The sequence below is a fragment of the Amblyomma maculatum genome, chromosome 1 (assembly GCF_055883805.1).
Source record: "Amblyomma maculatum isolate TAMU_Amacu chromosome 1, ASM5588380v1, whole genome shotgun sequence".
NCBI classification, from domain to species: Eukaryota; Metazoa; Arthropoda; class Arachnida; order Ixodida; family Ixodidae; genus Amblyomma; species Amblyomma maculatum.
Genome location: NC_139344.1, coordinates 40,766,113 through 40,779,641, shown reverse-complemented (window position 1 = coordinate 40,779,641; position 13,529 = coordinate 40,766,113). Strand labels below are relative to the sequence as shown.

At 44.1% G+C, this 13,529-nt stretch overlaps 1 protein-coding gene across 1 annotated transcript in view; it reads right to left on the bottom strand.

Moving 5' to 3' along the window:
- The window catches only part of LOC146202182 (dnaJ homolog subfamily B member 14-like), a 59,189-nt gene that overhangs the window by 13,938 nt on the left and 31,722 nt on the right, over positions 1–13,529 (bottom strand). Inside the window, exons 3-5 of the mRNA XM_084587991.1 lie at positions 10,780–11,054; positions 7,423–7,476; positions 1,522–1,604 (exon numbers count right to left, since the gene is read on the bottom strand). Coding sequence (XP_084444117.1) covers positions 1,522–1,604; positions 7,423–7,476; positions 10,780–11,054 — 412 coding nt within the window. The remainder of the gene's footprint in view (positions 1–1,521; positions 1,605–7,422; positions 7,477–10,779; positions 11,055–13,529) is intronic.

Genomic DNA, 13,529 nt, shown 5'->3' with positions numbered 1-13,529 from the left:
GGGATTCGCTTGGTCTAAGCTTTATTTCCATGGAAATTCGTTCTTTGGTTTGTGGTTTGGTTAGTGGGGTTTTAACGTCTCAAAGCGACTCAGGCTATAAGAGACGCCGTAGTGGAGGACTCCGGAAATTTAGACCACCTGGGGTTCTTTAACGTGCCCTGACATCGCACAGCACACGGGCGCCTTGCTTTTCGCTTTTCGTCTCCATCGAAAAGCAGCCGCCGAGGCCGGGATTCGATCCCGCATTCTTGGGAACAGTAGTCGAGCACCGTAACCACTGTGCCACCCCGGCGGGGTAGGGAATTCGATTTTTATACCAAAACAAAAAATTCAGTACTTGATAATCGACCGGTTACAAAGAAGCTGTTTTCTGCATTCGCACGGCTAAAAATGTGTAAAGTAGCCAGAAAAAACTTCAAGAAACCCAATATTTTGATCGTTTGAATCGTTCACAGCAAAAGTGTGTTCAAATGGCCTGCTCGCGTGCTGCGCCATCTAGCGGCAGCCACATAAACCAGCAGCAACGGCTGACAGGCATGTGGCTAGAACATGATTGAACCATCACCTGCCATGTCGCATGCCCCTGCCTTCCCTCCGACCGACCCGTGCACACGCACTGCATGAGAGTCCGTTGACTCAGTCGCGCAAAAAAAAAGTAACGCAGAAGTGCAAAGCAGTTTCACTTGTGATGAAAGTCATTTAGGACGGTCGAGAGCGGATGCGCAAAGTGAATGCTGCCGCGGACTTTGTTGTTGTGCCCAACGTGCTGACAACCTCGAACGCGAGACAGAAGATTGAAGTGCCTATTTAAGACATCCACCCCAAAGGTGCCATGAGAAACGATCAGAAGCGTGTTAGCCCTATCATCGCATCAGTTGTTTTTTCTCAAAGTGATGTTTCAGGACTTTGGGCACCACAATCAAGTTATCAGCAGTGATGAACTGATCGACCAAGGAATCAATCAGCTGATTCCTGCAGATGATGCAAGAAATGGCAATGACAGAGCCGGGAAGGGCGAACTCTAAACAGTGCAGATGCTGCCGACATGGCCAAGATTGGGCACTTCTTTTAAATCATTTGTGCACGAGGAAACAGTCCTACTTGAGTGTCCATTTCTGCTCTCCAACAACAAAAAACGTGACTTCACGGTTAAACAAAGCTTTAATTTAAAAAGAAGTGTGCATTTTCACACATTTGTGTTGTCCATATTAGAGCGCATTTTGCTTGGTTTTATCAGTAGACTTGTCTCCAGGAATTTGTGCATCTACTTTTAAAATTAATTTCCATGCCCAATGCTACTTCATTATAACGAGGTTTGACTACATAAAGCAGCTCCTTAGCTTCGACTCAAACTGGCCCTATCAAATGTGCCGTAAAATAAACACACATTCTATGCTACTATGTTAGTGGTAAAACCATGGTCTGTTCAGTGCTGTTAAAATAGAACAAGAACAGTGGGATAAGCAAGCGAACAGACAGCCTAAACCGATGCCGCTACTCGGCAAAGAAAAAAAAACTTACATCAGCATGTGCTTCCGCAGAAGCATGGCCATGCTGCTGCCTCTGATGCTGAAACCGTGGGCCTCTTCGTACATAGACATTGCCTGCAATGGGAAAAGGAAGGCGTAGTTTAAAGCTATTACGATAGAAAGATATACTGCACAACTGGAAACGGCACCAAACAAAGCTCATAAAAATATGGCACAGAAAAATTCATGCTGAGAGCTTAAAAAGCAATCAATAATCATTACTCCCTTGAACACAGAAATTACTGTCTTGTGCATAGCGAATGGGCTATGCGGAAAGCCGCTGTGGATGGCTCTGGAAATTATTTCGACCATCGCAAATCGCATGCCGACACTGCACAGCACACGAACACCATGCTCTTTGTCTCTATCGAACAACGGTCCTAGTGGCCATGATGATACATCCCTTACTCCGAAAGTGAGAGAGCCCCGGCACCTAAAGGAGAAATCACTGGAAACCCTGTATGGTTTTACAACACCCCGAAATGGTTTCTAGTGATTGGCACCTTTGTGGCATATAATGCTTCAGGTAATTGGATTAAATTAAATTGACTTGACACTCCTGTTATCGACAAAGACTCAATGGCAAAGTACTAGCTTGTTTCTGCAGCAAAAGCATTAGAACAACACTTGCAGCTCTTTGCAGCTGGGCAAGTTTTCTGAGAGCTTGCAGTAGTTTGCCACAATTCTCTCCAATCACTTGTGGCTCATCTTACATTACTTGTGGACAAGTATTTATTATGCTTCATGCTTCTCTAGATTACGAAAACTTCATACGCCTCAGGTCCCATGCGTGATGTGTTATACCTTTGCAACAGGTGCACTGCCCCCATTTTTTTCTATGGAGGCCCCCAATAGCCCGGACATAAAACTCAAAATGACACATGCCTCCTGTGCTTCGCACGGTCGCTAGGTCAAACTATACTAGATCATTTTTTTTTTTTTTCAGGCAATACAATGGTCCACAGTGCAATAAAAACTTGTGCCTCATTAAATTCGACGGTAAAACACCGAGGCAGCCAGTTTGGTTCCATCTGGTTTGGTTTATAGAGCATAATGGCCCAAACTGACTCGGGCTACGTATAAGCTAAGCCATCAGTAGAGGGTTCTGGAAATTTAGACCAATCGCACAGCACATGGGCGCCTTCCTTTCTGCCTCCATTGAAAAGCGGCCGCCAAGGCTGGAGTTCGATCCCATGTCCTTGGGTTCACCAATTGAATGCCCTAGCCACTGAAGCAAGACATAGCCAGTTCAAGGCAGTTTTGGTGCAATATTTATTAATTTATTGTAGCATTCTTTCAGGCACAGTTGGCCTTGGATGGCCGGGCAAAAGGAAGATGCACTCTGCCCGACGAGGGCCGTCACCCATACGCAGGTCGGCAAGTGCAAGAGATGGATTAAATTGTTATACAAATGCTCATGAAAGCATAGAACACAATTACACAGGTTTTCTCACATGTATACATTTTCAGCATGTAAGAAGACTGAAAATATTCATGGCTTTGAAAGCGACAGCATGCAAGTTTTGAAGGATTTTTTAAAGCTCCCAGGCTATCTAAATTGCTGCAGGATATCTAGAAAAGATGGGTGGGTGTTGAGAAAGTTAGGGATTAAGTTCTTCAGTGTTTGGGAACTATAACTCACTCTTACATCAGGCAGTTTGAACAAGCTTTCTCATGTACCGTGCATTACTAGGCAAGCACAAGCCGAATATTCTAGATGGATCCAGTATAGTTTGATTTCTGATATATGTGGCAAGTTTCAGCTCGTAACACTGGTTAACTTTAAGCACATTCTGCCTTCTGTGTTGCAGCCGCTCAAGGTTTTCAATGCAGCGCTGGCTCGCTTTTGGAGCACAACCAGTCTATCAATGTTAGTGGTAGAAGCCCAGATCAGTAAGCAGTAGTTAAGGTGAGATTGGATAAGGGTATAGCACAACCGACGCTTTAACCAGACAGGGATTAAGTGCCTGATTTTGTGCAGCATGCCTACAGATCTAGATCCGCTCGCGTGCATCCCATTTATGTGAGGCATCCAGCTCAAATGCTTCTCAAAGTGAACACCGAAGAAGTTAAATGTGCTTACCTATTGCAGAGTCATTAAACTTAATATTAATTAATGTGTCATCAAGTTTGTTTCCAGGTTTAAAGATGGCATATTCCGTTTTATCAATGTTTAGCTGTAGCTGGTTTGCACTCAGCCATGACAATAACTCGTTCAACCATGTGTTAGCCCGGCATGCAAGAGCAGTCAGATTACTGCCCGAGAAAAACAAGCTGGTATCATCAGCACAGACAATGCTATTCTGGGGCGAGTGGAATATGCACAGGGTCATTGATGTACATAATAAAAAGCAATAGTCCTAAGATGGAGCCCTGTGGCATGCCATAAGTTATCTCTTTTAGCTGGGAATGAAAATCATTAAGGCATGTGCACTGGAATCTTCCGGATAAGTGCAGATCAACCAGAGCGCCATGACTCGAATGCCATAAAACGGGAGTTTCCGGAACAGAATATGATGCTTAATTGAATCAAACGCCTTCTTGAAATCTGAAAACAGCACGACAGTAAAACGTTTAAGCTCAAAATTATTCAGCACTTTTTCTTTAGCACTAAGTAGTGCTTTTTCGGTGGATATTTTTGCACGAAAGCCGTATTGCTATTCAGCAAAGACTTCTTTTCTTCAAGGAACTCGAGTAATCACTTTTCAGAAGATGCTCTAAAACTGAGATGGGTCGGTAGTTTGTCGTCACACCGGCCTCTTTCATGCATAATCACTACTTTTGCTACAGTAGAATCTCGATGATACGATTACGGCTGATAAGAATTCCGGGATGATACGAATTTTAAGAATGCTTTGAACGGACTACATTGTATAGAACACGTTAAGATTCGGGGTGATACAAAGAGTTTCTGAACCCGCCGCGGCTGATACGAACGTGCAAACCAGTGGCGCATGAGAGCGGGCCAGCGCGGCTGGCCTCAAGAGGGTAACATAACCGAACGCGGCCGCAGCTAACTCCTCTCCACCCCCCGCCGCGAATGATACGAACAAACGCTGTACAAACGCACAAAGCCACCGAGCAGCTCAGCGCAAGAGCTCACAGGGAGAGAGGGTACCCACCGCAGCCGCTGCCTCTCCTCTCCAACCCCCCCTCACCTACCCTCCCTTCCGTAGCAAACCGACGAGCACTAAACAAGGACGGCCAAGGCGAGGCACGTGCCCAGTCATGTACGTCATTCATTCGCTGGCAGCTCATTGGTCTATCGAAAAGTTGTCTCACCGGCTGTTTCCAGGAGGCCTGTGACACTGGCTGCTGCTGCAGTAGTTCTCCGTTCGCCGCTTCTTTCTGTCGTTCGCTGTGATGTGAACTGCCCAAACGTCAGAAAGACGCAAACGTTTGCTGCTGCCAAAATGTCGCGGAAGCGTAAGGCCCTTTCTTTTAAGGAAAAGCTAGAAGTGCTGAAGAGGGTTGATGAAAACCCTAAGAAGAAGCGTGTCGACTTAGCAAAAGAGCTAGGGTTGGCACCGTCGACGCTCTGCACCATTGTTGGGCAGCGAGATGTCATCTTGAAGAATGTGCAGCACTTCGGTGCGAACGTGAAGCAGGCTAAAACAGCGACCCATGTCAAGCTGGAAGAGGTTCTGCTGACTTGGTTCCACGAAGTGACAGCGGCCGGCGTCAACGTAGACGGCAAGGTGCTACGTGAAAAAGCAGACACCGTCGCGCTTTCGCTTGGAATTGAAAATTTCCAAGAGTCTGGGGGATGGCTGCACCGGTTTAAGGAGCGGCACGGACTTGTCTACTGGGTCGTCTCAAGTGAAGGCAAGGAAGTGGACCAGTCAGCTGTAGATGAGTGGCTGAACACGCTGCCGGCGCTGATTTCGGAGTATGCACCACGCGACATATTTTATGCAGACGAGGTGGGCCTCTTTTTCAACCTTCAACCGGAAAGAAGTTTGTGCGTAAAAGGCCAGGCATGCCAGGGTGGCCAGAAAAGCAAGGAGAGAGTAACCATACTTTTTTATTGCAACTCGGATGGATCCGAGAAACTCCAGCTTACCGTCATCGGTAAGTCGAAGAAGCCGAGGTGTTTCCGATCGGCGGAGCGTTTGCCTGTCTTTTACAAAGGTAACCGAAAGGCTTGGATGACTGGAGATTTTTTCCACGAGTTCTTAACAAGCCTTGATCAGAAAATGGCGTCAAGAAACCGAAAAATTTTGCTTTTCGTGGACCAGTGCTCTGCCCACCCAAAAGAAATGACATTCAATAACGTGAAAGTCAGGTTCCTGCCAGCAAACACTACCAGCCAGCCATCTTCAGCCACTGGATGCTGGGATAATTAGAAATGTAAAACATCCTTTGAAAAGACTTCTAGTAAGGCGTCTGCTGGCGAAAAGTGACCGTAAAGAAGCAAACTTGCGGATCAGTCTCTTAGACGCTTTACATTTTCTAGCCATGTTGTGGGATAGTGTAACTTCAGACACAATCTCGAACTGTTTTAGAAAGTGCGTATTTGCCATCGGACTTGATGCGGCTTCGGCAGGAGATTGTCAAGAGCCAGATGAAGACTTCACGATTGATGGCTGGGACAATCTGGAAACTGAAGCTTCGGCTCGGGACTTCGTTACCGTGGACGACAACGCCGCGACCTGTGGGCTGAGGTCTACTGAAGACTTGGTCAACGAAGCAAATGATTGCGAAAATGAGCCTGACAGCGATGGTTACGCTGACGACGAGTGTGATCAGCCGCCGTCAACGGCAGATACTCTTCACGCTTTAGACGTTCTGCGCCGCACCGTAAGTACCGGCAGCGTGAGCGACGAAACCGCGACACGGTTTTATGCCTTCCAGGCAGGGCTTGTCCACGGCATCAACAGTAAAAAAGTGCAGACAAGCATTGCGGACTTTTTCGGCCGCAAGTAGTTCGCCATAATAAAGTTTGGTTCATTTTCAATTCATTCCCATGTGGAAGTTGACTCATTTTGGATCATACGAATTCGGGATACGAATATTTTGCGTGCTCCCTTGGAATTCGTATCATCGAGATTCTACTGTATCTTCATGCCATCAGGGAAATGCCTGGTAATTAAAGCCTCATTACAAATATGTTGCAAGGGAGCACATAATATATCGGCGACAGCTATAATGAGCTCGGCTCTGAGGTCATCATCCCCAGCTGCTGTGCTTTTTTTTTAAGGACGCAAGGAAAGAAAACATCTCAACTTCCGAACAAGGGTCAAGAAAGACAGAGTTTTGGCTTTTGGTACATATGTATGTTTCTACTCCTAGTCCAACACCACAGAACTGTGATGGTGCACAGACATTCAAGACATGATCATTGAAATTTTCTGCTAGAGAAGTATTGCAATACTCAGTGCCATTAAATATAAGTGTGCTAGGAATCGTATTGTTAGGGTTTCCGATAAGGCTTCCAACTTCGTTCCAGATTTTCCGAGAATTATTAGACATTAAAATGAATTATGTTAAACTCAGTCTTGGCTTTCTTAAGATTGGAGTTACTACTTGTTTCGAACTTTCTTGTACTCCAGTAATTTGCCAACATCTATTGAGCGGATTGTGTTTTGGAAGAGGAAAAGCAGCCTGGAGTTGCACTTCCACCCCTGAATTCTTGATAAACCTTACCAAAATCCAGTCTTGACCGTACGCTCCCAATTATTAAGCTTGACAATTGCCATTCAGGACTCGCAAAAGCAAACACCTATGACTGTATTGAAGCAAAATTAAACAGCAGCACCACCCTCCTTCATCTTATGCTCTGCATTCAAGTTTTAACCTCGCCTGTAGCTCTTGTAATGTGCAAAACTAGTTTGCACATTTATGCTTTGTCTACACCGTCCCACACATACACCCAAAAAGAACTACGACTCACTTGAAAAGGCATTTCCGAAGAACATGTTGAAAAGCTCCTCTGGAGATATGTCTCCTGGTAAGGAAAAATAGAAATAACAGGATGACAGTGAGTGTTGTATGAAATTTCAGTTGACTTCCTTGTCAACCAAACACAAAAGAATGGCAATGCAACTTTAGAAACATTTCATGGGACACACACATTAAGCAAACACTTGGGAGTTAGCAACAGCCATGTAGCCATTCTGCAATTTCTTCCAATCGCTCAGAAATAATTATCACAGGGCAGTTACGAGACTGTAATGTGAATGTTTGAACGCTAGCTGTGTCCTGAAATGGAAGAAATTTCATAGACATATTCAATTTTAAGGGTGGGACATGGCTCTTAAAGCTATTTTTCTTAGTTTTTGACCAAATTTGATAAAACCTGGTATCTCTGATTTAGTTTCTTGCACTGATTTCAAATATGTAACCATTTTTCGAATTGGCCAATTAGTTCAAGAGATAATGAAATTAACTGTTTGTAATTGGCAGGAACAATGAAAAAATTATCGCACTACAAAAAATTACATGGACACTTTGCTAGATACTAGAAAGCATAATGAATATAATGTTAGGAGCACATTTTTGATATAACAAATATTAGCTATGTTACAGCAGTTCAAAGTTCATGGTTCCAGATGTGGGTGCCTTCCTGTCTGATTTAGAGTAAAATTTAAAACTTTGAACTGCTATAACATCACTAATATTTGTTATATTAAAAAAGTGTTCCTAACATATTCATTATGCTTTCTAGTACCTAGCAAAGTGCCCATGTGAATTTTTTTCTAGTGTGGTTATTTTTTCATTGTTTCCGCAAATTATGAACAATTAATTTCATTATCTCTTGAGCCAATTGGATAAATGGTTACATGTTTGAAATCAGTTCAAGAAACTGAATCAGAGTTACCAGGTTTTATCAAATTTGGTCAAAAATTGGAAAAATAACTAAGAGCCATGTCCCCCCTTAATAGATGAAGGCTAGCTTTAGAGTTGTAGTAAATTAAAAATAAAGACACAACTATGACAGTTTTTTCATGCTTCATATGACCTATAATCAGTTTTGACATCACAGCCATCATCAGGCTGCTAAAAGCAAAACAGCGCAAGAGAAGAAATAAGAGAAGAAATGTGACAGTAGTGTCTTGTATATCATTGCAGTAAAGCCTCGCTGATAAGTTTTTTTTTAATTCACGAAAAAAAAAATCAGAATTGGGGAAAACGTTTGATCTGAACTGCCTGATTTTTTAAAGTTTAACTGCTGAATGAGGTACAATGACATTTAGAAATGAGACACTACACTAAAGTGTAGGTTATCATTTATAGACACCAAGTATGCACATCTTTTTTTTTGGGCTCTCACAGAATTCAGTCCATATTAGCGTTATCCTAAGCGCAGAAGAGATTTGTAACAAATCTGGTTCACAGAAGGCAATGACGAGCTAGGATTGTTTCCTTGGTTGTTTTCGGATGATTCACCCTCTTACACCAGTGGCATGTGGAGAAGCCACCGCAAGGGCTTACAGGCGCTGTGTCACGAGCGAATAGCTGTAGTTATCAAATGGTTTCCCCCTATGCCCTCAAGGCACCGCAAAAAAGCCACCGATTTTCTCCTCATGAAGTCATGTTTCCGTGGGAACAGGCGCCTCATAATTTGGCTTGTTGGCTTTCTTTGATGCTTTGCCCCTTTGAACCTAGGCACTGCAGGAAAGAAACTGGTGGGTGAGCGTCATTGATGCAGTTTTCCATGTCGCGAGTGCTAGTTAGCACACGTTCAGTTGATCGCAAAATATATTATATGCCCACAATTTGTAGAAATTTAAAACCTAGTAACTAGGAAATCGTGTTATCCGGAGACATATTAACCAGGAGAAAAATGGTTTAACTCTATGGCCGACATTCTACTGCCCGCAATTTTGAGCATATGAAACAGGAAATCGTATGAACAGGGAATGTATCAACGAGGTTGTACTGTACATGGAAGGACACATGCAATCAAAATGTTGGTGTTGGTACTCCTTTAAGCAAGCGCCTTCTGCTTTGAGCAAAAGAACAGGAGTCTAAGAAGGATAAAGGTTGTCTCCAGTCTTCAGCATTTGTGTCCAGGTCCACTTAGCAGCACAAAATCAGATACTCCAAAAAAAGCTGAAGCCTGCAAAAAATGACTACATGCAGAAGCTGTGCAAGACTTTTTTATGGCATCGGGTGTTTGCTGGCATATTCCCCATTTATATTTTAGTCACAGTCAACGTCACTTATATACTTGCAAGCATTCTCATTTTCTGGGGCATCTGCTGAGCTGAACTGCAAACTTGCATGGCTCTCTATACAGTAGATTTCCTCTAAGTCAAACATGGCAAAAGCTTATCTTGAAATAAGCATGAAAAACGTAGAGGGGCTTTACAAGGACCAAAGTTAGCCAAGGTTTCTTAAACAGATCAAGACGTGCGAAAAAGCACTGCTTGGCATGGTTTTGCTGGGCGGTTTAGCGTGAAGACACACACAGGAGTTAGGCAAAGTGTTAAATGTCTTCTGTTGACTTGGTTTTCAGGGAAAGGAGAAAAGAGCAGTATATGTCTCACTTTTTGGTAACTGCATACAACCAAAAGTAGATATGTCACTAGTTTGAATCCATATTGCAAACTAACCACCAAGTTGACTGGCAGATGGATGCTAAATAGGAAGCAAAATGGTATGATATGACCCTGAACGCTGCACAAAGAATGACTGTGTCACAATCCTAATATGAAATCACACAATTTTCGCATAACTTCCCATTCACCCTATTCATGAGGCTTATGTCTATTTTGATAACGAAGCCTTCCAAGAGCAAAAGATCCACGAACCACCCTGCTCCCAAACAGTTCTGTTACATTGGAAGCCTTTCGAGAGCAAAACATTTTCAAAATGTCCACGAACCACTCTGCTCCCCAAAACAGTTCTGCTACAATGGATAGCATCTAACGAATACTTTTTAAGCCTTCTTAAAAACAAAAAAACCCCCAGTGTACATAAACTGTACAATATAACTGCATGTCATATACAAGGCCACCCACGATTACTCCTGCTTCTTAGCCAGGCTGGAAGACCACCTGCATGTACAAACCTGTGTGCCACTACGAAAGTTCTCATTAATAAACGTGCAGTGCACAAGTTAAATGGTCTAGCCCTAATGGACTTCTTTTGCACCCTATCAAGTGGGAGACAACAATCAACAAAATAAATAATGTTCAGCCTACCAGAGTTTTGTCCTAGAGTACACTTATTAGGCCAACATGGCTGTGACTGCTCCAGATATGGACCACACATTACCATGCAGCAGAACTAATGTGCTGCTCACCTTCAAAGCCCCGGCTGTAGTCGTAGCTCTCGCCTGCGTAGCTTTGATGTTGAGTAGGGCGGTTGCCATTCATGTCGTACAGTTTCCGCTTCTCGGGGTCACTGAGCACAGCATAGGCATTGCCAATTGCCTTGAACGCATCTCCTGCTCCTGGAGCCTTGTTTTTATCCGGATGCACCTGCAGAGCCAGCTTGCGGTACTGCTTCTTGAGGAGTTCCTCGTCTGCATCCCGACTAACGCACAGCACCTCGTAGTAATCTTTGCACACCTTCGTCCTGCAAGGGTAGAATGTGACAAGAACACAAGGTTACTCTCAACGGAAAGGCACTTCATAATAAATTGAAAAGGTACAGTCAGATGTAAAATATGCCAATTCATGCTCACAAAACAATCATCCTGTTATATGAAAATGCGCTGCTTATTACGTATGTGTTTGTGTGCTCCCCCATTTAATACCCTCGCATGAAGAGCCTTTAGGGGCACTGCAATTACTAATAAAAAAATAATGGCTCCTCTTAATAAAGAAGTCGTTACTCGCTAGAATCCACACAAGTGCAGTCATACAGCTACAAAAAAAAAAGTAGTACAGCTAACAGAAAAAAACTTTTTTGCTGAAAAATTCGACCTCCATCAGTTCCAACCCGAGACCACCCCCTCAAAGGGGAAGCTGCTCCAGGAACTCCGCCAGGCCTACTAGCCATTTGGAGGGCTGGAGTGAATTCATAACTTGAGGGCAATGCTGCCGCCATTTTTTTAGAAATCCTTCAAAGTAGAGCAGATCTGTAATAAGGAAGCAAGTACTCATAAGCATTCATTAGCGCAACTTCCACAGAAACTTTGTAGTTGAAAACATTTTCGTGGTGCAAGGTCTGAACCTCACTGGGGCAGTTTCCCTGCCAATTAAGCAAACCGGGATGGCTAGCAATTTGTAGGGCAAGACGACGGTGATGAAACAGGAATGCAGAAATACTACCCATTTGCCCGAGACAAGCACTCAAAATTGGCTTACATAGCTGCGGTGCCACCGGCAACCAGCTTTGAAGATAGCGATGCCTTCCTGTTTACACCATCTGATGGCTTAAATTACATCACAGGTGCAACAGCAGTTAATTTAAGCACTGCAATGAGAAAGCCAACACTGATACACTATTAAGTAAGAGGAGCCTTTGCTTCAAAGAGCCGCACAGCTTCCTTGCACTCCTGATTTTTGAGTAAGGGTATGCCTCCCCAACACTCCTTTGGCACCATTCCGCACGTTCAGATGAAAGTATATCTGCTTCAGCAGAATACCATTTGAACATACCCAAGTAGCATGCTCCTTAGCTCAGTGGCCAATCTGACAGCGCAAGGGGGCACATTCGCATCTCGTGCCTTGTGCTGGGCCATGCTGATATGTGTCTTCAGTTCGAGTAGTGAAACATGCAACCATACCAGGTTAGTCTATCTACCACCCCCTCCCAGTAAATGGCAAGCCAATAGGCGTACAATGGTATGACTTGGACAGCATGTACACAGTGCCATTAGTGACATTTTTAGACTTTATCACGCAACACACATTCCAAGCACAGTGTAGTCCAGCAGTGGTACAAATGGCTGGTCGACATGTGCAATGCAGTCACCTGACTTATGGCAAGTAAATGAGGTTGGAGAAATTGTGGTATCAGATGCAGTGCACCTGAAATTTCAATCATGGTTGTACAATGAATTCGGTGGGACACACGGCTGTGCAGGTCTTAAAGGTATACAGAACAAATATCCAAGAATATTCAGAGAGCACCAAAATTGCATTCTTAAAGGGCCACTGTCCAGGGAAGGACCTTTTAAGCAAAGGAGCCCAGTGTTTCGATCAGGTACCAGAGATAGCCTGTGCAAAATGCAACAGTGACACGCACGCCGCCCCAAAGCAACGAAAATACAAATAAAGCTCTCTCATGCTCTCCTTCGGGAAGCCAGCTTCCCCGTTTCCTGCGCTGGCCTGTCGAGCCACAGTTATGACGTACTTCCCGAGAACGACGTCCATTGGTCCGTCTCGCTGACTGACGGCAGAAGGATGAGTGTCTACCGCTCGCTGCACGCTTTTCCCTCGCCACGACCAGACTGAATCCAGCGGCGCGCGCTCCCTCCCCAGTTTTTTTTTTTTTCTTTTTCGCGCAAGCGGAGTGCCGCTCCCCACCTCTTGTCAAACGCGGAGGGAAGGGAAATTTGTCTTGCGGAGGCTAGACGACCTCGGGCAGGAGAGTGAAAAACCTTTGCGAGGGAACAGAAGGAAAGAAGCATGAGAGAATTGGGTGATTGCGGTGGCTGTAACTGTGTTATTAGTTACTCTTTTCAAAAACATTTTGCGGCCTTGCGTTCTAGGGGCGAAGTCTCACAGTCACCGGGGAAGAAAATTTTCGATCGGAGGGTGGACAGTGGGCCTTTAAGGTGGTGGTCCTACTCCAGCGGTGAAGAGACGACATTTTTGGCGATATTCATACGCCTACTGCGCCTCACTAGTTTAGTTTATAAATGTGACTTTAATATATTTGTAAAGTTTATTTCCTTTCCTTTCTAATGGTGCATTTGGTTTATAAATAGCTGCAACGATGTTTAAGCTGTAAAGGAAAACACAAAGGTAAGAAACGGCTTTTCAGCTCTACTTGTCTCGGGAAAAGCAAAATTGTGCAAAATCTTTTACACCTAGAGAAACACCGTTCGAGATGTTTTGAGATTAGATGTTAATTAACAAAGTTAAGCATTTTTATTACTGT